At 52.8% G+C, this 27,924-nt stretch overlaps 1 protein-coding gene across 1 annotated transcript in view; it reads right to left on the bottom strand.

Moving 5' to 3' along the window:
• Window positions 1–27,924, bottom strand: part of PDIA5 (protein disulfide isomerase family A member 5) — a 92,339-nt gene that overhangs the window by 47,077 nt on the left and 17,338 nt on the right. Inside the window, exons 2-7 of the mRNA XM_004278571.4 lie at window positions 23,649–23,775; window positions 20,696–20,783; window positions 11,265–11,348; window positions 10,958–11,003; window positions 6,965–7,057; window positions 3,941–4,001 (exon numbers count right to left, since the gene is read on the bottom strand). Of these exons, the coding sequence (XP_004278619.1) occupies window positions 3,941–4,001; window positions 6,965–7,057; window positions 10,958–11,003; window positions 11,265–11,348; window positions 20,696–20,783; window positions 23,649–23,775 (499 nt within the window). The remainder of the gene's footprint in view (window positions 1–3,940; window positions 4,002–6,964; window positions 7,058–10,957; window positions 11,004–11,264; window positions 11,349–20,695; window positions 20,784–23,648; window positions 23,776–27,924) is intronic.

Here is a 27,924-nt window from a genome sequence, read left to right on the forward strand (position 1 = left end):
AGGCTGTTGCTCTTTCTGACAGCCGCTCTGCTGCAAAACAGGCTCTGACATGCTTCTGAAGGCCACAGACACCAAAGCTGCCTGGAACCCACGTCAGTCTGGATGTCATCTCGACACGGCACAGTGGGGACAGGGCCACGCAGCAGCAGACTAACAAGCTCTAACCCACATTTAGCTAATGCCTTGGCAGGCTGTGGGCAGAGTAACGCAGGTAGAGAGCTGCTCTCAGCCACTGGGCCAGATACAGACACTGGAGAACAGTGAGCAGGTCAAAACTCCCCGGAGACCACCTGAACCTCCCCAGCACCAAGTCTACTAGACAAGATGCACTGCAGGATATTTTGACATAGAGCTCTCAAAATGCCCACAGCCCCCTCCTTGACGTTCCTGCCTGGCAAACAGATGGACACACACACACACATCAGCGCATTACGCCTGGGCTTAAGTACATGCTGTTAGTTCAGGCTCAGACTCAAGGAGACACAGGAGCTGCTGTGAGGTCAGCCTGCAGCGCAATCCCATAGCACCTGCCCTCAGAAGACAAGAAGCACCTCTCCCCAGCAGCTGCCACCACAGCATGGTCCCCACAGGCACTGGAAGGGAGGAATATGACACTTGTCAGGGGGCCTTGTTCCCTCTGTGGGGATTCGGAGAGAAGAATGGAAACAGAGACAGCAATGCCAACTCCCTGGGGTGCCCAAGCTCCACCAGGTGGATGCCACGTGGTAGGGATGGGATGCCGCACGGCAGCGGCAGAGGAGGGAGCTCAGCTCTGGGGAGAATGAGACCCAGGTGTGCATCGCCCCTTGACCACTGCTGCCTGTGTGACCCCGGCCTAGCAATGTAAGCGGTCTGAGCCTCAGCCTCCCCATCTGTAAGGTGGAGACAACACCTGCCCTGCAGGCTGAGGGCAGAGCCAACACCTGGGAGGGCGGGCAGAACTAGGCACCAGCAGGGGGGCCTCTACCAGCACAAGGCCTGAGAGCCTGCCTCCCCAGCCACGGTGGGGTGACACTTCCACCGGGAATGGGGATGTCACTCCACTCCCCAGGAGAGAGGATGAAGGGGGCACACATCAAGCCCTTCACCCCCCCCTTTAGTCAGTGACTTGATGAAATGGGGGAAGTTGGACACCCACTGGGTCACACTCAGGAGTTTACTGCCTATCCTCACAGGTGTGGCCTCTCTCCCCCAGCTCTGCCACTCTACAGCCTGCAACAACAGTATCCCCCGTGACTCCTAAACAAGTGTCAGTCAGCCAGCTGTCCCCATGGGTGGAGTACCGGGTGAAGGAGTTATTGAGGGGAAGAAGAGATGGAAGAGTAACAGGAAGCTCTGGGCCAAGCCAGTTGCCACTTGAGCTTTACCAAAAATAGAGCTCGTACTGTGATCCCTATTTGAGTTTATCTTTCAACTGATTCATTCGGGAGGAAGGGGAAGAGAGAAGACTAATTATCACTCTCAAACCCCAAAACTTAGAGCACCAGCCCTTTAATTTTCTCATTAATTCAGTCAACGAACATTCACTGAATAATCAGTAGGTCCTTGGGACCCAGATTTGTCACAACTAAAGGCTTCCACTGCCTTTAGGCTCCTTCATCCCAATCTTTGATCCGTTAGGATCAAAGAATCCTAAAGGACTTCCCAGTTAGGGAATTGGTGTTTCCCAGGAATAAGCTGAATTATGAGGCCATGACTGCTTGGTTGGACTAGTATAATAAAAGCACAAGCTCGTTTCATTAAAAACAACAGCAACAACACAATCTGGGGATACCTGGGACCCAGGAGGCCAACCAATCTGATCCCACACAAGTGTAAACTTAACAGCCCCGAGTTTTCTCCCTCCCTCTCCACTATTCATTGTTCTATGACACCTACCAGGATCCTAGCTTCTTCTGCCCCAGCTTCCTATTCTACAAAGATAATAAGCCTGCTCGCAGCTCTGCCTGCTGTGATGAGGAGGACGGTCGCCCTTCCTGACAGCCTGGAGAGTCGGGGTGAGGCAGGGGGACTGGCACACACACTTCGGTGCACATTGCTAGTGAACCTCTCCCCGTGATTACCTACTGTCGTTACGCTGAAACCTGCACGGGTATACCATGACCCTGCCTTGTGACACATACTGTATACTGACATCACTGTTTTAGTCTCATTTAACCAATGTGTTGAGACCTGAAGAGTTCTAAGATAAACGAAGGGAGGCCCGTCCTCAAGGGACTACGCAGGCAGGATAATTCCTGAAGCAATTCACAGCTGGGCAGGTAGTAAGATCCCTCCAAGGAGAAACAAAAAGGGGTGAAACCAACAAGTGAATATTAATAGAGAGACTGACCCGGGGTTAAAGAGCAGACCGCCTGGGCAGCGCCGGCTCTAACAGGAAGTGGGACTCCAGGGCCTCTTTCCATAGGCAGGCACACCCCTGGGGCAGGGAGGGGTGGGGGGAGGCTGGATGGGGGGCACCCAGCAATCAACATGGGCTGGGGAGAGGCTGTTGTCATAGTGAACAAGCCACAGGCCCAAGTCAGGCAGAACCCACAGAAGGGCATCCAGCCTGGGGAGGCATGGTCAGCAGGGTTGAGATGGGAGGAACCTGTGCTGGGAGAACTTCTCAGGAAGGGGGATTGGAGGCAGGCTTTTAAGAGAAAACAGAACCCTGTGCCACAGCCTGTGGTACCCACTCGAGCCACAGACATGCCTGGGCACACCCACCTCCCATCACATACAACCCCTCCCTCGCTCCGGCCTTTAGTCCTTTGGCTTCCTGAAGGCGCATGCAGCTCACAGAGATCAAGCTCTAAGGCCACACACAGGCTCTAATCCGAGGTTTTTCAGTCTGGGGGGGGGACCAGTTAGACTTCAGAGGTGGCCCAGATGGGGGAATATCTGTGGCTTTGAGGACATACTGTCAACTACTCTACTCCACAGTTGTAGCTTGAAAGCAGCCACAGACAACATGCAAATGAACAGAGGTGGCTGTGTTCCGACAAAAATTAATTTACAAAAAAGGCAGCCGGCTCACAGGCCATGATTCGCTGACCGTTTATTAGAAGGTTACGAAGTAGTAGGAAAAACCAATTAATGTTTAAATAAAACAATGAAAAAGAAAATATTAACGTGCTCTATATCTGGTGGAGTGGATGGCAAGTAGTAAGGGTAAGTATGGTTTAGTGAAACTTTTCAGCTTACTTATATACTGGGCTGCCATGTAAAAATATGTTTAATACTACAAATACAGTCAAAAAGTTTGAAAGCCACTGCACTGATCCAACCCCTTCCTTCCCTTACAGAAATGGGAACTGAGGCACAGAGTAGTGAAGGACTTGACCAAGGTCACCCAGCCTGCTGGGTGGCACAGCTGGAATCAGAACCCACATCTCCTGGTCGTCATCTCAATGATCCTACTGTTCCCACGACCTCTTGCCTCATATAGAGACTGAGCCCCAATAGTGGGCCCCTTTCTCCCTGGTCCTGATCCCTCGGCCCTCCCAGGTGGCTCTGCAGGAACCAGAGCTGGACGTGCAGCCGCCCCGAGGCCGGCCGGGCTCCGGGCGGTCAGCAGCCGCCGCCAAGGAGAGCGAGCCAGGGCCGAGGTGCGGCTCCACCGGGCACACGGCTGCCAGCAAAGGGCCACAGGCCCGCAGGAGGCAGAGGGTGGGGAAGGCGGAGGGACCTGGAGCAGAGGCCCATGCTGCTGCTGGGGGAAGAGGGCAGAAGGATGCGGAAGCCAGCGAGAGAAAAACTGACGTGGACTGCAGGAGAGGTGGAGCCAGACGAAAAGGCAAAGACAAAGGAAAAGAGGTGCAGGCGGAGACGGCGTGAGCACCGTGACTGGGCGTTCTAAGTGGAGGCCCGGGGCTAGTTCCCAGTCCCCCTTGCGCCCCCAGCGGCCCCACCCAGAGTCTGAATGTCTGACTTGAACCCAAAGGAGAAAGTCACTCACAGGAAGCATAAAACATCATCAAGATCGGCTTCTCTTCCTTCTTCAGGAGCCGTCGGAAGTCCTGAGGCACAGAGAACACCGCAGGTTACAGACAACGCAGGAATGGAGACGACATTCCCGGGGGAACCACAGTGGCGGGAGGAGTGCGGCGGGGGTTTGGAAACCCCATGGTCTGACTTGGGGGCTGGGGGTGCAGTGCAGAGTCCTGGCACGTCAGGGGCTGAAAGACCCTCAGAGACCATCTATTCTAGCCACCTCACATGTTACAGATGGGGAAACTGAGCGCCCAAGGGGACAGATGGCTTTCCAAAGGCCGCCTGGTGGGATGAAGTAGTCGGTACCAGGTTACCAGCGTTACTTTCAGCTCCCACTGAACAATGAATACGGCAAGGAGCTAACTGGGTCCCATGAGGCTGTCTCTTCTTACGTGATCTATGAAGTGGCTCTGTTGTGGTGGTGCCTGTATTCACGGAGGCCCAACTTGGCCAGGTGCGGATCTGCTCATCACGTAACACGGGGTTAACCCACCGCTATGAATCTTCCCCAGCCCAGCCCTACAGCCACCATCCAGGGCCCGAGGAGACCATGGTGCACACAGGAGCGTAAGGATGAGATGCACCCCCTTTCCCAGGAGGCTGCAAGCTAAATGGATCATTTGTGTTTGTACCCTTAGAACAGCGCCTGGCTCGTTATCAGACAATATATAATCATTTGTTAAATGAATATAATAAATGTAAAAAGACAAATGGTCACAACAGTGCGAATGGAGACACTTCAGTGTAAAGCAGGGCAGGAGACTTTTCTTCCAACCAGAGTCAATGATGTTTGGGAAAAAGCAAATCTGTCAAGGACTGCGGAGTAGCACCATGACAGAGCATATTTTGATTCAAATAAGCTCCTCTAACCAGTTTCCATGGAAGAAAATTAGAGGTTTTTCTCTCTTGAATAATAAGGAAAATAAGAGGAAATTTCAAAATGCAGCTTTCTGGCAGCAGCAAGGCATTAGGTAAATAGATGATGGTACATCCCGCACAATGGAATACGACTGCATTATTAAAAATGATGAAGAGGAATATTTAATGTCACAATAAGATGTGCATGTTACATTGAGTAAGGGTGAAAAGCAAGTTACAAAACAGCATGTAAAATGTGATGGCACTTTTGTGAGTAACAGTATTTACGTGTGCATTAAGCAGAAAGCCTGGAAGGCTACAGAAAATACTGGCAGTGGGTATCTCTCAGTGGGGAGGGATGGGATGATTTCTTTTCTTTTCTTCTATGCTTAAGCTGAATTTTCTAAATTTTCAACAATAAACATATAGTACTTATAATTTTTCAGTTAGATAAAAAAGATTACAAATATTTCGTGGGAATTTATAACACTGCATAACAAATTCTGAAAATGTTTACTCTTATCTACATAACTAGCGGGTTAAGGCACTCGTTTTAAGACAGAATTAGTAACGAAGATCTTTGACCCTGACTAGGGGTGGAGGATGCTTTGAAAATGATCTTCTGGAATCCCTGGAGCTAAAACCGGTAAAAGATCTGAGAAGAAAAGGTTTTTCTGAGCCTGTAGCAATTTGGTTTCACACCCTCAACAGTAACAATATCGCATTACATTCATAGATGCTTAATTACCTTCAAATTAAGTGTGGAACTCTAAGCTTACAAACAGAAATTGGCAATTCAAACGTGAATTTGGAACTTGTTATTTTACGGGGATTCTATTAGCAGAAAAGCAGCAGCACACAGTATAACAAGAGGATTGCCTACAGGTGTAGAAAAAATATTTCTGCTTAATATTTCTAGTTACAGAAGAGCAATTTCAGGAGTTTCAGGACATGAACGTTTTGGGGGAGCGAGGCGGCAGGCAACCACTTTCCAGAGAGGCTGAAAGCACGTATTACCACAAAATCTACCCGGGAGAAACCATCAGTTCAGGCTGTTAGTCTTTTCTTGGTGACAGGCACAGGTGCCGCCACCTCCTGACACCTGCCCCTCCTCCTTTCCCCCAACATGCCTATCAAAAAGGCTTCATCTTCAAGCTGAGGACACTGGCACTTTCTACCCCAGAAACGTTGATGCCCATCCCCTAAATCGAATCACCCCTCAGCTGAAAGGCCCACTTGGTTAGCCCACGATGATCACACATGATCTCTCCTGCAGCAAGTATAAATGGCATCATTTTCTTCTGAGCTAACAAGCATCAAGAGTCAATAATTTCAAATGAAAAGGGGAGGCAGAGGAAGATGAAAGGCACATTTTATGTTATCAAGAGAAAAACGAACATTCTCCTTCCATCTACGAAAAAGCACTGCTTGTCTCACAGGCCATCTGAAATGTGACAAAGAAGTTCCTGCCCATCCTAATGTAAAGGCACAGCCAAGCAAGTAAGGCACACGTGTGTGCATGACACAAACACAGATACACACGGATAAAGAGGCACGTGCAGGTCAGGCGGGGCAGGCTTTGAAAGGAGGAGGGTCAGGGCTGTATGCAGACCGCACATCAGAACCACCCTTCTGACCCCAGCCCCCCACACCAGCCAAATCCAGAAACTGAAGTAAATAACTTGTTCAAAGTTAACACAGTGACCCAGAATTGTGAAGACCTGACCAAGTCTCTGGCAATCCAACCCAAACCTCACAGATTATTCTTAAAACAAAAAACCAAAATCCACTTTAAAATAAAACCCAAAAAACACAAAGGCAGTTCCAACAACTGAATAACCTAAGGAGGAGAAAACATTTAAACAATATCCCTATAAGGAAAATCTAAACACGCTAAAATACATTATATAAGGCAGCAAAGGACAGGGGAAGGGCTCAGGCAGTCAGCCTGTAATCTCCTGTTCGTTCCGTCACAGAGCAGGGAAGGGGAACCAAATGTTAGGGCCCTGGCCCAGCTCCCTTGGAGGTCCCCCAATACTCCCACTTCTCAGTTCCTTGGGCATCTCTCCTGGGAGACCCTGGTTAGGGGGGAAGCTTCCAGAGCCCATCAGAACTGATACGGAAAAATTACCTTTTCATTATCAATGTGGACAACATCTTTGGCTCCAGGATCTTCTTCCCACAGTGGGGGCCCTTTTGGATCCTTCAGAAATGCCACTATGGACTGACGAAAAGAGAGAAGGGAAAACTCGTTTTAGCCAGGAAAAGAGGGAGGTGGGGGAATCAGGAACCTGCCCTGTTCCCTACCTGGAGACCCAAGTGCCTGGAACGGGATGCATTGTGCCCTATGGGGGAGTGCCACACTATCACCCACTGACAGCTTACTAAGGGCCCTAAAAATGCACCCCACCAGGATTTTTCAGCCACATGACACCTAACTCTGGTCCACTGACACCTACGATGCTTCTTCATGGACAAGAGAGGAAATCTGAGACAATTTGTTGGCTGATTCAAGACAGAGGCACGTGCTTCTAATAAATCTCACCTCCTCCAGAAAGTCTCCCTGATCAATTTGAATAGAGGTCTTCAATCCTGTGCAAAGTAAGATACTTACACATCAGGCAGCCACTAAAACTGTCAATCGCATAAGCAAGTGATCACAGCTGCTTGTAACCGGCTTGGTATTTCAGGATCTAAACTGGTTTGGGAGTGTGTTAAATCCTGATCATCCTGTGAGGCTCAGGTGGGAAGCCCCCAGGGCAGGGTGCTCATCGCTGTGGCCCCCTGGGTGCTGGATTTCTCTCCTTAAGGACCCCCTTCTAGACGGACCAAGACCTTCAGGATAAAGGGCTTACTTAGCCTTTGTCATGTGGACAAGGGAGCAAATGCAAATCTCTGCTCCCCTCGGGCAGGACACACATGCAGCAGGGAACAGGGGGCACATCCCTCTGCTCCCCTCCCCACTCGCCACAGTTCACTGATCCAGGACAGAAGCTGCATTCCCTTCCCTCTCAGACAGTCATGTGGGAAATGCTGCTCAAAGCCTGTGAGAGCCAGAAAACGGGTAACAGAAACCAGCCGAGGCTCCATCCCTCCAACCCTGGAAGGGAGTTGCTGGCCATCCATGTCAACAGATGACCCCTCAGTGTCCCCCAGTTTGATGCAAGATTCTGTTATTTCTGCCCACTCTGACCAAGCTCCAGGGAGCAGATGAGGAACTGGGTGTGCTGGGGTGGAGAAGGGAGGGAGGTCTGCAGTGAGAAAGGAAACACCCCCGTAGTGAGCCTGTGCATGCAGCCCACCCACCGGTCACACATAGAGGACCTGGGAGGCTTGTTATTTCTGGAAACTCCTATTTGGAAAGAGCACTATGGGAGCGTGGGAGACAGCCAGGACTTCGCAGAATTTCATTCAGGTAACGCTCTCTGTCTGTCCAAACAGAGCTGTGAAATGCCTGCTGGCAAGAAAAGTGGGCCATTTCCACCAGGCAAAGGCAGATCGCCTTCTCTCAGTCCCTAGTGAGAGCTTCACCGTGACAATACAAGCCAAAGTGGAAGCAGCAGGGCCGTCCCGAAACCCATACTCACAGCCATGAGCCATGTGAGAAAGACGCTTATAAGTGCCCACCCGCCTGCTGTTCCAGAAGATCCAGTGCCGGTGCTCTCAATTTGGGGTACACAGTGGGCTTTAGGGGTCTGTGAAGCCCCAGACTCACAGGAAAACACTTCCTTCAATGTATGCATGCGCACTGTTTCTAGGGAGAAGGTCCATGGCTTTCAGGAGATTCTCAGTGGGATTAGGAACCCAAAATAGGTAGGACCTACTGCTCTGGGAGGCTCCTGTCCCATCCCAGCACGAGCTAAGTTAAAGGGCTACCACCCCTACCCCTGCCTCAGCATCAAGGAAAAAAGACGAACGTGGATGGAAAAAGGAAAAAAAATCACTTCTTTTAATGTAACAATTGAAACATTCATACTACCAATCTTTTGCTTTTCAGGTGATTCTTCTTTAATTGAAGTTGAATAATTCCATCCACAGGTTCTTAGTCTCCAAATCAGTCTAACGAACAAGACCTTGGGTAGAAAGGTCTGCAGGGAGGGGCACCTGGGACACTGTCGTCAGCTGTCCTATTCTGGGTGCTCTGAATCCCAGGAAGATTGCCCAACACCCTGCACCTTGGTCTGCATGGCTGGGAAACCACACCCACGGCCACAGGCCTTGGGAGAAGGTCACCTGAGGGCCCCCCGAATTTCGCCTTCCAGGCACCTCTGGTCCTCACCACTCATATACAGTAAGGATTTTGCTGGACAGTCGGCTGACAAGCAAAAGGCCGCTTATACAGTAAGGCCCCCTCTTTGAGTTCCCCACTCTTTACACTCTCACTTATCTGGCCTCTGGACTCTAGGGACCCTGGCCTAGTCCCTGTGACCCGGCCCCCGCAGGACCGTACAGGGTGACAGCAACAACAGCCAGACCATGAGCCTGAGCCTGTGCACCCACCCTGCTGGGGGCCTCCTGCATCTTTCCGGAGTTAGAGGCTGGAGAAACCCTGAAAGGAAAACGGATCCGTGACCAAGGAGGGCTCTGCTCGTGGCTGCTCCCTGTAAGAAGCGGGAGCCATCAGGCAGTCACGGGGAGCTCCGCCATCGCCCCCCACCCTGCAGAACCCCAGGGGCTCTACTCCAGTCCTCGATGGCCCCACGCACTTCGGGGACCCTGGGACCAAGGATGCCCTCTCTCTGCCCAAGGCCCTGACCCCGTACAATGCTCAGCCCACTTCTCCAGCTTCTTGATGCTGAAATCACAGGAAGGACGGGAGCAAGCGGGTCCCACACACCTGGTCTTTGTAAGGAGGCAGACAGAGGCCAGGACTTGGCCTCCCTCACCCAGCCAAGTCCAGACCACCCGGGCTCCTCTCCTGCTACTGCAGTTCTGAGCAGCTGCTGCTCTCTGCTCCACAAGCCCAGGACAGACTCCTCAGAGGGCCAGCTAAATATAAACTGAACACAACCTCCAAACACAAAACGGAAAGCCCCCGCCCCTCTCTCCATCAGCACCTCCCCCACCCCACCCAGCGAAGTCTGATTCCTGCGGAGCACGTGTTCCCTCCAAGGACTTCAGCTGACGTCTTAACACAGAATAAGAGGGGTTAAGTAACTCTAGTTGGGAGAATTTTCTCTAAGTGGCTAAGTGGGTGTTAAGATGATGAGTAATCAGGCTGAGCCTGTGTACGGTAAAAGCTGCAGCAACTTAAAAAAGAACAAGTGTTAGTGGATAAACAAGAAATGACCAGGGAGGTGGGGGGAGAGAGGCAGAGGGAGAGGGGCACAGCTGCACAGACAGATGGACAGACAGAAAAGAATGGAAGGAAACAGATGGAAAGAGAGAGACAATGAGAGAGGAGCCCGGGGTCTAACACAGTCTGAGAAGCAGGAGAGTCAGAGAGGGTGGGTTCAGCACATGCTGGAACAGAAGAAACACATGGCCCCAGCCAGGGCAGGGGGATGCTGCCTGGACCACAGGCAAAAGAAGACTGACTTGAGGAAGGGAATGCACATGTTGAGGAGGAGAATCCAAGGGCAGTGCAAGGACTCAGGGCTGGGGGAGCTGCTCTGTGATTAACAGGACAGCACCTGCAGGTCAGAGGATCTCCATATTTATTTTCACTGATGCGTTTCCATCTCCTTCTGAATTGCATCTGTAGCAGGGAACGATCTCACTGACATGGGCATCTCATCTGCAATGAGCCGCATCAGCCCCAGAGGTGCTGCTTTGCCCGGGTTCTACAACACTGTGCTCACCTGGGCACAGCTGGCCCCCTCCAGCCTGTGGGTGGCCCCTGTGGACACCACTGCAGAGGTGAGGGAGGGCTCTGAAGCCACAGCGAAGGGAGACTCAGGCCTTTGCAGGGGAGGGCATGACGTCATACGTATCACTGGACAACTGCTGATAGAGTCACAAACTGTCTACAAGGTCGGTTATCCCCCCTCGTTTAACAGTTACAAAGTTTTCCAGGTATTCTGCTGATCTATGTTCTAGAGATGAGGATCCCTCAGGTCATTTGGAAGGGCATTTGTACACTCTGCCCTTCCTCCTCTGCTGAGAATGAGGGAGGGAAATTTACCTTAAATGTCACAGCTCGGTTATATTCAGTATGAAACGCACCATCCCTGTCAAATGAGGAGAAAAACGTGTTAACTTTAGGAATGGTTGTGAAGACACTTACTTACCTTTGGTTTCCCGCAGCATCTTAATAAGATTCAGTTACTGAACACAGGTCAAGTTTTTTTTTTTTAAAGAAATAATTGTAAACACAGAAAAAGAACCATTCTGAAATAAAATTAATCTCACTAAAAATCGCGGTTTGCTGAGAATACCAATGAAAGCTTTCAGCATTTACTTGGAAATTGGAAATGCCCACACGTACTTACTGGTAATGGAATAATTCGACCTTTTTGTCCTTTGCGCTTAGGTCAACTTTCATCTTCTTGCACAATTTTCTACTCTCTGCGTCACTGAAAGACACAAATGTCAGGAAAAAGACACTTGTTATCTGAAGCCCTCACGAAGGTGCTAACGGAGTAAAATTTGCTGGTGGCCCAAGAGTAAGGCAGGTAGCTTGGAATTCTCAGTAGCAAGTGAGGCCCTCACTACGCATGGGCTCTCAGGGAACAGGAGGAAGTAGAGAAACCAACAGGATCTGGACTGATTTGGAAAGACAGGGGCAAGCAGGTGGGGAGGACACATCGCTACTTGTAAGGGGCAACGTGATGGATCCAGACAAAGGAAGTGCCCCAGAAGCTTAGAGGGCAGATGGTCCATTCTAAGAAGGAAAATAAGCTCAGGACAGTGGTTCCCAGTTCTGGCTGCTCATTGGAATTACCTGAGGAAGTTTTTAAGCATACTGATTCCCTGACCCTCCCGCAGATCACGACTTCAGAAGCTCTACCTGCAGCCCCAGCAAGTTTTTGTTTTTACACCTCTGATGTGTGCCACATGCCACCTGCTATATACCATCAAACCAGAGTAGGAGGGAAATGTTCTGCGATGTTGAAGGAGTTATGAAATCTGACCAGGTATTGACAAAAGCCGAAATGACAAAGGGGAAAGGTTTGGTGAAGTGCTAGCGTCTGCAATATCACACTCCTGCAACTCTTCTCATACGAAGAGTCTGCCGGGCGCCATTCACCGTTTACCGAGTGCTCATGCACGACCTCCTCTAATCTTGGCTCCCTTTCCGTTAGACCAGGGATCTCAAGATGTGGCCCCTAGACCAGCAGCATCATCACCACCCAGGAACCTGTCAGAAGTGCAAATTCTCAGCCCCATCCCACACCTGCTCAGTCCAAACTCCCGGCAGGTCCTCGAGCGACTGTGTTTTAAGGAGCCTCCCAGGTGATTCTGACACCTGCCTCTGCCCTGCTCTGCTCTTCCTCCTCTCCCCGACATCTCTGCCCCCCCCACCACGAGGTTCGGCTTCCCGTGTGCCCTACGCCGGCGCCCCCAGAGACCTCACCTGTTCTCACGGCCTCCCCACCACCTCACCACATTCAGCCAGGTCTGCCCGACAGCCAGCCAGAGGCAGCCAGCTACCGTGCCCGCAGGGCCGTGCTCCTCACTGCAGGACCCTTCCCCACATCTCAATGGACTCAGCGAGGGCACCTCCGCCCACACCCACACCCACTGGCCCCCGGTGTCTACACCGCATGAGAAACCTTGTTCTGCCAAGGATGACAGCCACCTGAGGGAAGTCCTGTCGGCTCCCACCTGTTTTACCTACCTCAGCACCTTCGACGGCCACCAGCTTCACACAGCGGAGCACCAGCCCCAGAGCAGATGGACTGATTACACCATTCAGCTCAATTCTAAAAGCCACACTCCTCGACGGACAAGCAAAATTATGGGACCTCAGTTTAAGTGTAAATGTGCAGTTTGCAGTTCAAGAAGCATGTCTTGCGGGACAGGTGTGTGGGTCGGAGAGGGAGAGTGTCAGGCACTCCCAGGGGCCCCCCAGCCCAGCCCAGACCCAGAGCCTTCCCTCCCTGCATAGCCCTACCTGTGGTGGCCATCACTGCAGCCGCTGCAGCTTCCAGCACCCCCCATCGGCACCCCCAGCAAACAGGGGACTAAAGAAACACACGAAGCACTTAGAAAGGAAAGGCTGTGGCCTCTCCCTCAGGCTGGCAAGGGCCTTCTGAGATAGGGAGTCCAGAGAGAAGGGATAAGCTGGGCTGCGGAGGGGACCCAGAAGGGCGGAGAGCGTGCATCAGGAGGCCCTATAAGGGCAGCCCACGCAGCCAGTGGCTGAACTCTTACCCTAGAGCCCTGTGGGGTTGCTGGGCTCACCTCCACTGATGGTGGCGATTACAGTTCGGTCTGCCCTGTCCTGAGGGCGCCCTGTGGAGAAGCCACACTGACAGGCAGAGGGTCTGTGTGTGACAACTGCGTCTGAGGCGCCGTTTCCCTGCCCCAGGGGAGACAGGAGGGCTCGACTTAGATGTTTGTAACTGTTCCCTTGGCATTTTCCCTGTCCGGCTTTGTTCTGTTGCGTGCAACTGTTTCTGTGACCACCCACCGTCCACCCAAATGCGACATCAAATAGTGGCTGCAGCAGGAACGAGGTCCAGGTGCCCACGGCCCCCCTCGCCCCATGCTGGCATCCAGCGGGGGCACCCAGCCTGCAAGGCAGCCCCATGTCAGCTCTCTCCTCCGTTGAGCCTGGCTGGCAGCCTCTGCCTATGACTTTACAAAGCAGAGAGAGAAGCGATGGGGCCCATCATTGCAACCCCAATCCCTGCCAGCTGTGTGGGAACCCACTCCATGGAAAAGTGTCACTCTCCCGGTGAGCCCAGGCCAGGCTTAGGAGCAACATTCCAAAGACACTGGGTAAAGCTGGAGGGGCACGGAGGTTCCCCGAGAGCACATCCAGCCCAGCCCGCAGCCTATGGCCCCCACGGCTGTCCAGTGACCACAGCTCTGTCACTGCCACAGGATTCCTTGTGGCAGACTCTGAGCAACCCTCTCCCCTCCTTAAGTTATAGGACACTCCCCGAGGATTCTCTCCTCTTCCCTGCCCCCTACACACACACACACGCACACGCACACGCTCACGCACACGCACACAGTCTCAGAGGGGTAGGTGGGGAGCCAGCCTCCCGTCCCCTCCGAGCATCTCTGGCACAGACCCCAGAGCCTCAGCCCCCCTCATCCAGCACTGTCACATGCCCTTCCCCGCTGTCTCCACACCTGACCAGCATGTCCACTGTCACCCCCCATCAGAAAGGTTTGCTCCACCAAGCCGAGGGCTTTATTTTGTTCATAGCTGCTTCCCCAGGGTTCCAACAGCTGCTGGCACATAGCAGGCGCTCTATAAATAGCCTGAGTGAGTGAGGGAATGATGCTGGCTGTTGCGCTGGGATGAGGCACTCACTGCTGGCTCTCTGGGCTCTGCCTACTGAGCTCCAGGAATCCTGCCAGGTGAAAATTCCTGACAGTGCGCTCTCAGATTGGCTCCCCTCCCTCCTACGATTCTGTCTCTCAGAGTGTGTGTGCGCACTAATTGCACAGGACAATAAAAATCATAAGAGTTCAGGAAGGGGAGAAATTACCCAAGCTCAGGGACTTAAAAGGATCTGGGTTGATAGATTATGCACAATTAATTGTGCTGCCGCCCTTCTCTAGCCAGTGACTGAGGCTCTGGGGGGAAAAGACAAAGGCAGTGAGCAGGAAAATGAGCTGTTCTGCCGGGGATGGAGAGGGAGGGGACAACCACAGAGAGTGGACTGGCCATGCAGAGGTCCTCATCTGCCACCCCCAACTGTCCTGCAGGAACCAGCCTTTTCTGCTGGGGAGGCTGGAGCCTCAACACCCTCTGCCCATTTACTCACCCATGACCTGCTACATCCCCTCCTCCCCCACCTCCCTGGGCTCTCCCCTACAGAGAATGTGAAAGGTCACCGAGGCCTTTTCACACTTCCCTCCCCACCCCTGACCCAGACAGACACATACACATGGGCGTTTTCGTTTGACTTTGATGTGGGTTGCTGGCCAGCAGTGCAGAGTGGCTGCAGGTACGTGGTGCTGTGTTTACTAGATGTACACGTGCAGTGGCGATCATTCAAGAGACTGGCAACTCACACTCCTGGGAGTCAGACCCAGGGATGAAAGGTGGGGGGATAAGAGTAGGAAGAAAGAGAAGAAATAAGGTGCTGGAGGCTCGGGAAGGGGAGGTACTCGACTTTGACAAGTCGCAGCCTAAGTATCAAACCCTCCCCGGAGTCACTGTCAGTTGGAGTGACTGATGGCTTCTAGATCTGGCTCTGCCGCTAGCCAGCCTGTGGCCTCTGGCAGGGCCCTTGGTTTCCCGAGCTGCAGAATGCGGGAGTTGTCCATACGAGCTGGATGGAGCTCTCTATTCCCCTACAGGGTCAAGTATTACTAAAGCATCAAGGCAGGCTGCCTGTATCCTGACGGATGGACCGGGAGCCAGAAGCCAGGACCGAGGGTGGAGACTGGGCCGCCTCCGGCAGCGGGTAGAAAGCGGACTACACTGAGGACCAGAGGCGGGGCCCCCAGCCTGTCTTGGACACTGTGTGCCTCGGCCAACTCAGCCTTCCTGGGGTCCCTTCCCCACCAAAGAAGGGGTAAATCCCTTTCTTCCATCTGCTCGGGTCTAACACGGGATTCTGAGTGGATGGACCTGTCACCCCAGAGGGTGGGTAGCAGAGGAGAGGTGGGACGTGCCCCCACTTCAGAGACGTGAAAAAAATGCAAGATAAGGAGCGAGTGAGCAAAACAACACCGTCAGCATGGCTGCAAGGTGCCCCATGCAGAGGACAATGTGGAAGGAGGTAGCCGGAGGGCAAAGGCAGGAGACAGAGAACAGCCTAGAACAGCTGGGCCTTCAACTTGCCCGGACCTGGGTGGCTGGTCACTAGCCCTGATGACGAAGGGACTCCCACAACAGGAGTCTGGCTGTCCTCCTTGGTGCCAACCTCACAAAGGCATACGAATCATGTAGCAGAGTTCATGAGAGTGATGGGAATACGAGAAAGAGCGTGCCTTCTCATCCTCCACCTGCCTCCCTGGCCCAGCAGTCCTGGGGGGACACGTCACCCCCCCGAGGGCACAGCAGTGTGCCACAAGGTGTCTGAAGCCACGACACAAAACACGGCGTCTCTTCTGGAAGCCTGCTTTATCCCATGGTAATTTCAACACGCTCACACGTAAAGGAGCAAATGCTAAGCTCGAATCATTTTTGGAAGAAAACATGGGCTTCAAAATATGTTATGCCTGCCCTGACGGGCCCCACGTCTTGGATCTGGGAAGCCAGCACTGCTCCAGGGGAAAGAAAGCAGATGGGAGAATGAGAGCAGGTGGTAAGGTAATGACCTTAAACCCTCAGGAAAAGAAGGCAGCAGGCGCCCCGTTGGGCAGCCTCAGCCCCGTGAGAACCAGCCCCAGGAATTAGCACCCCGGGCATGGCTCCCGCCTGCTGGCTCCAGCTCCGCCGCCCAGAAAGCAGCCCTCCGTGCCAAGACCGAGCCCTGATGCCAGGCTGCAGGGCACGTGGGGAATACCAACTCCCTCACACTCAACCCACTTAAGAGCTGGACAACTACCACCAGCCAACCCGAGCGTGGCTGCTGAGATCTTAGCCAGGAGGTGGAGTGAGGGGAAGGGAGAGCTGACAAATCCCTGGACAGAAGCCAGAAACCCTACGGACACTTCAGAGCCACAGGTTACGGGGGCCCGGGGCCCAGCGGAGAGGGGTACGTGTGCCTGCCGGCACGCAGGCAGGAGCGGGGAGGAAAGCACCAGAAAAGCAAGAAAAAGAGAAGAAATATCCACACACAGAAGAGAGGAGGAAAAAGACCAAAAGAATGGGGGAGGCAGGGACCCGAGAAGGGAAGGAGCAATAGAAACTATCAAGGGAGAGGGAACAAAGCAGGAGAGAGGAGAGATGCTGAGAGGGAGGGACCGGAGAGACGTATGAGGCAGACACCCAGGGTGGGGAGAGACACGAAGACTGGAAGACACAGCCTCCCACACATTTCCATGAATACATGGGTCTGTATACACATGCATACACACGAGCACGTATGTGTATACACGTATGAGCCTGGCAGCTTCTGGAACGCTCTGAACCAGGCTATGCAGGGATGGGAGCACCTTGGAAGATTCAACTCCATATTTCACACAAGAGCAAACTGAAGCCCAGAGAGGGGCAGTGACTTGCCAAAGGTCCCACATCTATTTGCTGTCAGAGCCTGGACTCAGAGCCAGGCCTCCTGACCTGCAGTCCTGCAAGTTCCACAGCACCGCATAGCTCTTAAGGGCCAAAGCAAAACACCCTGTCCACTGGGCTGACTCTCACACCCAAAAGCTTCTTCAGGACCATCCTCACGATGACCAAGGGGTCCTCACCCAAGGAAGAGCTCTTGAAGACAAACACAGCATTTCCCTCCCTCCAGCTTCTTGGAATGTCCTGACAATCTGGTCCAGATGAAAGACAACAAGAGTAGAATGGGATCTCACATTAAATTCTATTCTACAAAGATCTTCAACACAGACCCGGTAAGAAGGCAGAATATGTATTATTGTTCCATTTCACAGATGAGGAAACAGACTCAGGGTAACCGACCTGTCCAGGGTCATGGGGCTAGTAAGTAGTGGAGCTGACCCCTCAACCGGGGCCTGTGTTTACTGCACACACCTCTACAGCCTCACCCCGGAGCACTGTCTTCTCTCCCCCTAGGATGCCCTCTGCCCCCCTCACCTGCCTTTTAAGGGGGGAAAGCAGAGGGGTCATCACCCACCCCAAGCCCTGGCATCCCCATTCCCACCTCCGACCCTTCACTGGCAGGGCAGGAAGCAGAGGTGGGGAACCACACACAGCAGGGCCTACTCGAGGGCAGCTGTGCTCTGGCTGCCCACCTGCTGTTCCCCTGCTCACTCTCCCGCAGAGAGCACCCACCGGAGCGCTTCTGCCCATCCCAGGGCGTCTCATTCAGACTCATAAACACAGACTGAGTGCGTTTAGGACAACAGCTGAGGGCTGTCATCACAGGGTCCGGAGTGCACACGGTGGGTTCCCTTAATTAACGGGGCACATTCAGAAGTCTCAGAGCAGGAGTGGCTGAGCAGACGGGCAGAACCAGCTCATGTCCTTGGGGATCTCTTTGTGTAACGGTGATCCGTGAACTGCCACCCAGGGTGGCCTGCACGGACCAGAGCTCCGAGTTCTATCCCTTTGGCTGTTCTGGGAAGATTTAGCTGTATCCTGCCTCTGACTTCAAACTCGAACCCAGGTATTCCTGCTTCCAACATCATCCGTTATAGCTCCATATTCCACCTACCCATCTAAACGTTTAAAAGCTATTTAATATCGCAGTTTATACTTCCTCTTAGAGGCATAAAGTGAGTAGCAATTATGCGAACAGTCAATCCTTTTGTCTTAAGGTTACCTCTTTTAAGCTCTAAGGTGCCCCCCCAGATTTTCATTTTAGAACATCAAAAGTCACAGGATTATTTCTCCCGTTTGCACTTTTATTGATTCCAGACAGCAAGTCTCCAAATGAGTCCTGAATTCTATTCTTGGTCTGTGTTCACACACTAACCCTGGCCCCATAAAGTCCTGCCTGTCCAGGGCCAGATGACCCGAGGGGCCCACACCGCAGGGAGCTGCCTGCAGGGAAAGCCAGGGCACTTTAAAGACCTGCTATTCTGAGGTCTTTGCCCCAAATTTGAATTCGACCTCCTCTGTGAAGTCTTCCTCAACCTTTCCAGGCAGAACGAAGTGACTAATCACCTGGCTAGGTGTCTGCTTCCTCTCCTCCTTGCACACTGCGCTCCTCGAGGACACTGTTAGCCATGTGTGTCCCTCAAAGCACAGAGTAAGTGCTCGGGAATGTCTGCTGAATGGACCCAGATGGATGGCGCAGCGAAACGAAGCTCTTCTGCCCACTTCTGCCACCTACAAGCCTGATGAGAACTCCCTGTGATGAGGCTCTGTCAGCTTGGCAGGACTGATGTCATCTTTGGGTATGGAGATTCCAAAGCACCCCGTCCCTCTAATAGGCTTTAGTACTTTGCCAGTCACACAGATCACGCCTGGTAAAATATGGGAGACAGAGACACACCTGGAAGATATGAACACTTCCAGCCCAACTATGAACTAGAAGTAACCAACAGCTACAATCTCGCCAACTGTCTAGTGAGCCGTTTGTTCCATTTCGCTGGTGTTTGAATCAACTGGGAGGCGTGAGGCCAGACAGGCACGTGTGTGTGTACATGCGTGCACATACCACAAACACACACACACACACACTCACACACCCTACAGCAAACACCGACTGGCTAAGACTTCTCCTGGTCTCATTCAGTGCTTTGTCAAAATATGAATCTCCTTCAATTCTCTCCAACGATGGGCAGGACCAGCTTGAGGCTATCAACTTATAAAACTGTTGTGTCCCAGAAGTTCATTTGCAAAATAGCCACTTAGAACTCAGAATAAAGAGGAAGGAGATTGCACTGGAGTGCAGCCCATAAAAGCTCACTGAACCCCACAGGGTAGCAGCAGGGCTTGTGACTCGGGCAAAGACAGAGACAGTAAAGGTTACAGAGATCTTTATGGGCCATGCAGGGAAAGAACTGCCTCTCTTCCCAGGAGAGCCCACCTCGTCCCCGTACTAACAAGACTGAAATACCGCCTATGCTCCTCTCCTCTCCTCTTCCCAAGCCCACACTCCCGATAAACTCCAAGTCCAGGTGAGGAGTGGCTGCACTCAGCGGCTCTGGAAACACCTCCTGTCCTTGTCAAAAGGACATGTAAATGCTGGCATCCACCAAGCGCAGCGCAGTGCCTTGCGTGCAGCCAGTGCTCAACAAACGTGCAAAGAATAAACCTATTCTTCCCGACCTTTTCCGTATGTTTCACTGTCTATGTGTCTTTGCTCTGTTTTTGCTGATCTATGCCCAACTGGGAGCTAATTATGTGACAAAAGGTGTGTGTATAGAAATCCCAGCAGCAAAAGCACTGAACACAGGGAGATGTGGCAATTACTCCTAATGACTGAAAGGAAAGGGAAGCTGAGCACACCGTGGACTCAAAACTCCCAAACTCAAAAGCATCAGAGGAATTCGAGCAAGAGCCCCCTTTGCCACACTCAGAAGCAGCTCTCCCTCCCACGGGCCGGCGCTTGCTTCTGCCACCGCAACACCGACAAGGACGTCTCCGGGAGGGGCAGGCGAGGCAGGAGGAGAAGTAGCTCACAGCATCATCATCAGGACGCGTGGGGGTAGGGACGCAGGCCAGAGGAGAGAGCCGGAAGGACTGAGCCACCTGTCCAGGACTGACACATCTAATGGAGCCACCTTGGAGCCAAGGCAACAGACAGGTCGTCAGCTGGCCCCACCGCTTTTGCACCGTGGGCACTGGAGTCATCTATTAAGGGCCCGGGCTACAGACCCCCCCACCCAATAAGCAAGCCCCCCGAGTGGCCCTGGAAATCATCTTGCCTCTTTGGGCACCAAGGCCCCCTCTGCCACCCACTGAGAAGGCAAAATCAAGTGACACAGGACAACAGAGTAAAAAGTAAAAGCACTACGGAGGAGGGAAGAAGAGGGGCGGGGCCGGAAAGACAGGAGCGGGAGCCACACCTGCCCCTCCTCCAGCCCACAGCGTCCTGCAGCATTGCTGGGCCGGGGCGGGGGTGGGGGGTGGGGGTGGGGGGGTCCTTCTGCAGCCATCGCTCCATCACATCCCCTCTCCCAGAGTATCAGTCAGGAACAATTCCCACCCCACCCACCAGAGCCCACGCCCGGCCCTCCAGCCACCATACCCCACATCCCCAGGACATACCCACAGTCCACCCAGCAGATGGTGCCTTGTCCTTTCACTGCCTGGGCCACAGTAGACAATAACCTGAGATGACTTTCAGCTGCAGCCTCTGTGAAAAAACAAAAAAGTAAACATCTGTACCCAAGTGCACCATGGCCTCCCCTGCCATCTTCCCTCAGGGGCAGGGAAGGACGGAGACCAGTCCTAGAGGTGAGGTCCTGAGCACCAGTTAGAACGTCGTCCCTGCGGCAACGGTTCTCTAAGAACAGCCCAGCTCCCGCCATCCTCACAGACGCAGAACCCTAACCCTAACCCGCCTTCAAGCCACACCTCACGCCTCACTCTTCCCAGAATCTCTCGGCCGGATCCTCAACTTCCAGTAGACTCTCTGACTCATTACTATTCTGGGACACATTTTGAAAATTCTATAACCGAACAATTACAATTCTATAACTAAGCGGGGACCGAGTCTGCTGATTCCACATTGGTCTGCCCTGGTGCCCAACCTGGGAGCTGACAAGGGAGGGACCAGACCCTTCCTTCACTTGTGCGTCACACACTCACCTAGGGACTCGGTACAACGTGGTGATTTAATGAGGTTTACGTGTGACACTAGTCTCTGATGGACTGATACTAAATGTACACAAGTCACTTTCACGGCCCTCTTTCCCAGCACTGGCAGTACCTTGGGGGACAACCGCAGGACCGTGGACTACGCCCCGGGGCCGGGCGGATGAACATGAGAAAGGAAGAGGCTTTGGGCAAAGCCCCTGGAAACTAGGAGGGCGGGTGCTTAGAAACAGAGCCTCTGTGGTCGGGATTTCCACGCTGCCAGCCTGCAGCGGTCCACTGCTGGGTGGCTGTGGCCAGGCTGTCACCTTACCCCGTCACCCCTGTGAGCTCCCTGGCAAGGGCCTCCACGCAGACACTAAGGAGAGCGCAGGCTGCCTGCCGCCTTCCCCCAGCAGAAACCACAGGACACACTCCACAGCCAAGCAGAAATGATATGCGAACTAGCTACCTCCTCAGATCTCCTCTTCTAGTGTGGCTAACGGAAGCTGTTTGTGAACACAAAGCACGCTGAGCCTTTCACGCAGCGAACGGAAAGCATCCCGCAAGAGCCGTGCACGGAGCCTCCTGCAGGAGGCCCTCCCAGGAACCCCCCAGGCCCACAGGAGGAGGGGGCGCAGCCCAGGTGGGAAAGGCCGCCCCCCACCCTTCCAGCTGGGCTCTGGGAGGCAGGGGAGGGAATGTAGAGCCATGTGAAGGCCCTCCCAACCCTGCCTTTCAGCCGTGGAAGGGGAGGCACTGGCTGGAAGGGGTGGTGGGGGGAGAGAAGCCAGTTCCCGGCGCTGCTCCCAAAGTCCCGGGAGGTCCCCAAGTCTCAGGAGCAGGGCCGGGCAAGAGGCAAGGAGGCAAAATCACCCGGCCCGCGACCAGCAGTCCAAAGCAGGGAGGAGCCGGGCACACGGGCAGCACTGAGAGTTCCACTACCAAGAGGCAGAGACAGAGGCTGGGTGACGGCCCGAGAGAAAACAAGAGCGCTCCCAGCCCTGCCTCCAGCCCCTGCAAGTCCTGGTCTGGACACCTCGCCTTCCCACTCTCTCCTTTCCGAATCCTTTCCTGGTGGCGAGCCTCCTGTCGCTGCAGACTCAGAACATCTCTCCGCGCGCTCCAGCAGAGGAAGCGAGGCGGAGGCAGCAGCGGGACCAGCTCTACCGCCCACTGGCTGGTAGACCTCAGATCAGGCAGCTGTTCTCCCTGAACTCTAATTCCTCCCTCAACTGGACATTACCCGCAACCTCACAGCAAAGCAGCAAGTGAGAGTGTGTCACACAAGCTCCTGTCAGAGTCCTTCTAAGAAGATGAGCTTATGTGAAAGGACCCACCCAGGGAAGGACCTGAGCGAGTCCCTGGAGGGCACTGACGACCCCCCAGCTCCGGAAGCAGCCAAGGGGGCTGAGCCACGCTCGTCCAGGGCCCTAGACCCCAGGCCTCAGGAGCAACTCTGCCTTCCCCCTGCCTCGGTTTCCCCCTATTCTCGACAGGAAAGGAATGCTAGTCACACGCCGGGCTCCCAGGGCAACAACCCCAGGGAGTGTGTGCCAGGCCCTGGGAAGGGCAAGCACGTGCCCGGGTGCTTGGAGGATGCAGGTTCAGGAGGGACACACATCCAAAACATCCATCGGTCCCCCATGCCAATGGGAGTCGAGGATGAGCTGCCAGGGAGAGCTGCGCCCGGAACCAGCCCCGCCACTGGCCGCTGCTCCTTCGGGGCACAGAACACTTGGCATCCTTGGGAGCAGCGAAAACACTTAACTCTGCTGGACCAGCATCAGCAGTCAGACGTTCAAAGTCGCGGCCAAGAGCTGAGCAAACCTCTCTCCATCCGTGATGCCCTCGCCAGCTTCAAGGTCAGAAGAGGCAAACCACTAGTCCTACCCCCACTGAAGCCACCCTGTCCTGAGCGTGGAGCCCACTCCAAACTCAGTCTCTTGTTCTGACCCCAGAGCGGGACAGACTGGGGCCAGGCAGGGCCAGGGCTGCCAGCCTGGGTGCGTTCCCCCAAGCCTGGGACCAATTCAGCTGGCGACAGGTTGGCCCAGTCGATTAATCAACAGCTCTGGCGAAGCACGCCCTGGCAGGGCCGGCCGTGCTGTCCAGACAGCCAGAGCGTCCATGCCGGGTGGTCACTGTCCTCTGTCCTCCTTCACACACACGTCCTCTCCCCCTGAGGTACTGAGGGACTCCAGAGGGCTTTTCCTAAGAAACACTGATAAAAGGGAACTGAAACGCCCTCTTAGGGATCCAAAAGCAGCAGAACTGACACCCCTGCATCTTCTGACGGACCTTCCCTGAGAGGTTTTTAGTCCCACTTTAGGCACTTTAGTGCCTCCCACTTCTGTCCCCGTTCCTTCCTTTCCATCCCGCCGCATCCCTGACGACGGCCCCAAGGCCAAGGAGGGGCACTCACCAGATTTGGAGTAAAGCACCAGCACGTTATTCCGGGTCCTGAGAAGTTTTTTCAAGTCCTTGGGGTCAGAGATTCTCTCGATGAGTGAGGAGAACTTTGTAGAGGACAGCCACGTCGGCAGGACCACCTGGGGATCAAGGAGCCAAGGACCATGAGTCTCAGGTCCCGGCTGGGGCTGAGCAAGGAGGGGTGCCCCAGACGTGCTGCCTCTAGGCACAGCTGCCTTGGGAGGGATAAGGCTCACCCCTCCTTCTCTCAACTCTACACCTGCCTTTCGCCTCATCCCCTCTCCAAATCGCCCCCCCCTCCCACAGGGGCTCTTCCGGACCACTTCCAGTCACCAGCTCACCCTTCATCTTTTTTATGAAGCCGTATGGACTGCACAGGTACATAAGCACGCTGCATGGACGTTCTTGCCATCCTTTCAATCACGACCTCTCTGGGAGGTCAATGTCTGTACCCTACACTGCACCCAAACACCACACACTGGAGCAATGTGAAAACTCCATCCCACCTGGCAGCACCAAAGCCCCAAGTCCACAGAGAAGTATGATCACCTCTTAATGTGACCCTGTTTAGGGTGGGAATGGATGGGTGAGGGGTTTTCCACTCTCGCCACTTAGCCAATGATCTCAGGAGATCAGCCAACAAGAAACAAGCCAATTCTCCCAGAGAAAACCCTAAAAAACCTTGGGCCCTAGAAGTACCAGGCACCTCCGTAGGCATGAAGAGAGGTGGGCTGAAAAGCAGGGGCAGGGAAGGGGAGGTTGTTAAATGTTTGAACAAAGAGCTGTCACACAGCAGATCCCCTCACCCCAACCCACACAGCCCCCTGCCTAGCCGGCAGAAAACACAGGGGTTACCATCTACAAAGACTGAATAAGAAAAGCTCTGCCAGGAGACACCAGGCAAAGGTGGGAGGGAGTATGGACAAATTGAACCTAGAGATCACCCATCTCCCCTAAGCCCCTACCCCCCAGCATCTCCCTTCCCTTTTCCAGAATGTTGCCAATCTGATCCCCCCAAGTAGGTTAGAGAATTTTTCTCTAGGTTAACTGAGGAGCATAAGAAAAACAACCAAAAGATAGTGATTTGGAGACTCTTCCAATGTAACAGCTGACTTCCCATTCACATACCCACTGTGAGGCCCTCCCAGTAAACAAGTGCCCTCCACCCCCTCCCCACACTCAAGAGTCTGCAACCCACAGCCTATGTCTTGATCTTCATTACACACAGATAACCAAGATTCACCAGACGTCTGAGGGAAGCCGTCAACACAAAGACAGAGATGAGAACAAAACAATGGAAAGATGAAACTTAAAAAGAACAGAAGAAAACAACTAAAATTATTATCCTCAGAGAAATAAAATGGTGCATCCATCAGACAAGAATAGAATGCTATGAAAAAGGAATAGTCAAAGAGAATGATGAAAACCTCTCAGAAAGTAAAATCCTTGCAGAAACAAAAAACTTCCATAGGGCTGAAGGTAGAACTGAAAAAACTCCTATGAAATAAAATAAAAAGATCAAGAAATAAAAAGCAGAAGAACAAGATAAGACAAATAATAGGTATTCACTAAGTGCAAGAGACAAATTAAAGGAACTAAAGAAAAAGAAGAAAACAGAGGAAAAGAAATTATCAAGGAAATAATTCAAGAAAATATCCCAGAACTGAAGGATGTTGAGTTTCCAGGTGAGAGGGCCCAACATCACCAATAAAAAAAAGACTCTCACCAAGTACATCATTGAAAATTTTCAGAACACTGCTGACAAAGAGCAGATTCTGAAAGTTCCAAAGGGAAACAAAACAAAACAAAACAAGAAAACCACCACACACAAAAGATCAGGGGTCAGAACTGGCATAGGACATTTCATCAGCATACCAAAAGACAATGAAGCATTGCCTCCACAATTCCCCAAGTAACATGATTTCCAACTGGAATTCTATAACCAGCCAAACTACCTGTCAATTGTGAGTAGAGATTGACTCAGACAGACTTAAGGTCTCAGATGTGAAAAATTTACCACCAAATTTCCCATTCTCAGGAAGCAACTGGAACTCACGCTCTACCAAAACAAGAAATAAATAAAAAATGAGAAAGACATGGAACCTAGGAAACAAAGGATCGAACAGAGGAGAGAGGAAAGAAGTACCATGTTGATGGTGAAGAGAAGTCCCAGAACAAATGTCCTGACCCCACAGAGCAACCAGCCCAGAATGGAACAAGGACAGAGGACAGAGGAACGTGGTCAATAAGAAGAGGCAACTACAGATTATCCTATATGCTTGATCTTATAGATCAGTTAAATAATCTGATGAAAGTCACACAGCTAATAAGAAGCAGGTCCAGCATCTGAACCCCAGTCTCTCTATTTGACCCCAGGCCCTCTCATGCCACTGCCTCTTTGTAGCCAGAAGTCTCACATTGAGTCTGAGCTCTACCACTCAATAGCTAAGATGCCCGGGCAACATCACTCTATCTTTTAGACGCTTAGTGCTTCGCATCTGATGTGGAGAAAATGATACCTCCCTCGTGGGACAGCTGTGAGGATGAAATGGGGTAACTTATCGAAAATGCTTTATAAATCATAAAGCACTCTAATAGGATCAGTTACCGTAATATATAATACAAATTTCCATCTCAGCGGAGTAGGAGATGGAAATGTGGCCATATTTTAGTGTTTCTAAATATAATCTGCCATTGGATGCAACTTTACCCTTCTCCCCAGGGTAAAACCATCAGGAGGAGCTGTCCAAGAATGATTTGTCCCTTATTCTGCCCCAGCAGGGCAGTGCATGATGCCTGAGGACCCCCTGCCCTCATGCAGCGACCTTGAGAGCTCACCAAAAAGTTCATTTCACCTTATTATCACGTTATTCCATTGCTCCCAGGGAGCTAACGCACTTCAGACTAAAAGGTCCATAGCACAGTGCACATGGCTAAAGGAAAAAAATACAAGAATCTGTTGGACACTGCTGTTTTAAATCCTCAAATAACCTGGCCAGTCAGAAAAACAATTACCCTTGCCCAGTGCCTCAGGATTCTGACCCGAAGACCAGCTCTTCTGAGGCTGGCCAGCACCTGCACTTCTGGACAGGGGAGCAGGAAAGGGAAAGGGAGGGCAGGCCCAGTGCCCACCTGCCTGGGTAGCACAGCAGGATGCAGCTGGGCCAAGCGACAGCAAAGTGTCTACAGCAAAAACCACAAGAGCACCAAGTTTCAAGGCTTATCCACAGCTTCCTTCCTAGAAAGCCCGGCGAGTCCCTCAGGTCCTCTAACCAACAGCCACTCTCAGAGTAAACAAACCACTTTTCAGCCAGCCACCAAAGCCGCTGAGCCAGTGTTCACCCTCACACAGCAGAGAGCTTCAGCTCCGCCAGAAATACAATGATGCTGGGGCTGAAACTCACGGTCTGCGGCCGGCCTGGTTAAGAACCCTTCGTGGAGGGTCCATCTCCTCTTCATCTCGTCCCATCCCTATTCCACCCCCTAGACTAGGAGCACCTGGCCCCTTGAAAGCCCTGTTTGTCCAGCATAATAAACATGACAGACACACTGGCTGCCACACTCTTGAGCTTTGCAGAGGTACCCTGCTGGGAGCATGTTACAAGGTAAGTCCATGACAGCTCTCAGGAGACCCAGAGGGACCACGGAAACCAGACAGACCTAGGGCAGTCAGAGAGGGTCTGGGCTGGGGAGTGGTGGGAGAAGGCAGATGGGGCCAGGCTGGGGTGGAGGGTGGGGTCTTCAAAGCCTGGCTCAAGAGCCCCTTCTGGCCCCATCTCAGACTGGACAGTCATCAGAAGGCTGGAGTGAAGGGACCTGCTGGGTGGCTGCCCAAGTGGAGCGAAATGGGTCAATCCAAGAGCCTCAAGGGAAAAACAACAGAACTCAATGATTATTCATATGTAAGCGAGGAAGAAAGAGAGTAGAGGCTAAAATGACCCAAGGATTCTGTGCTCAGAAATGGAACAAGAACCCAAACCGGAAGAACTGGGAAGCAGCAGAAGAGGCTTCTGTCTTATGTTGAGGAAGGTGATAATAAGCTTGGGTGCAGACATGTGGACAAGACACCCCAATGCAGGTGTCCTCCAGGCTGGAGAGTGAGCCTCAAGGTCAGTGAAGTCTCAGGGGTCGGGGTCCAGGGGGAGAAGTCAGGAAAACCCTCAGCTGAGGAGGAGGAGGAAGGACCAGGAGAAGGGTGGGAAGAAGGTACGAGGTACCACAGACCTGGTACCTGGTCAACACAGACCAGGGAGGAGACACACAGGAAA

Source organism: Orcinus orca, chromosome 5 (genome assembly GCF_937001465.1).
Source record: "Orcinus orca chromosome 5, mOrcOrc1.1, whole genome shotgun sequence".
Taxonomy (NCBI): domain Eukaryota; kingdom Metazoa; phylum Chordata; class Mammalia; order Artiodactyla; family Delphinidae; genus Orcinus; species Orcinus orca.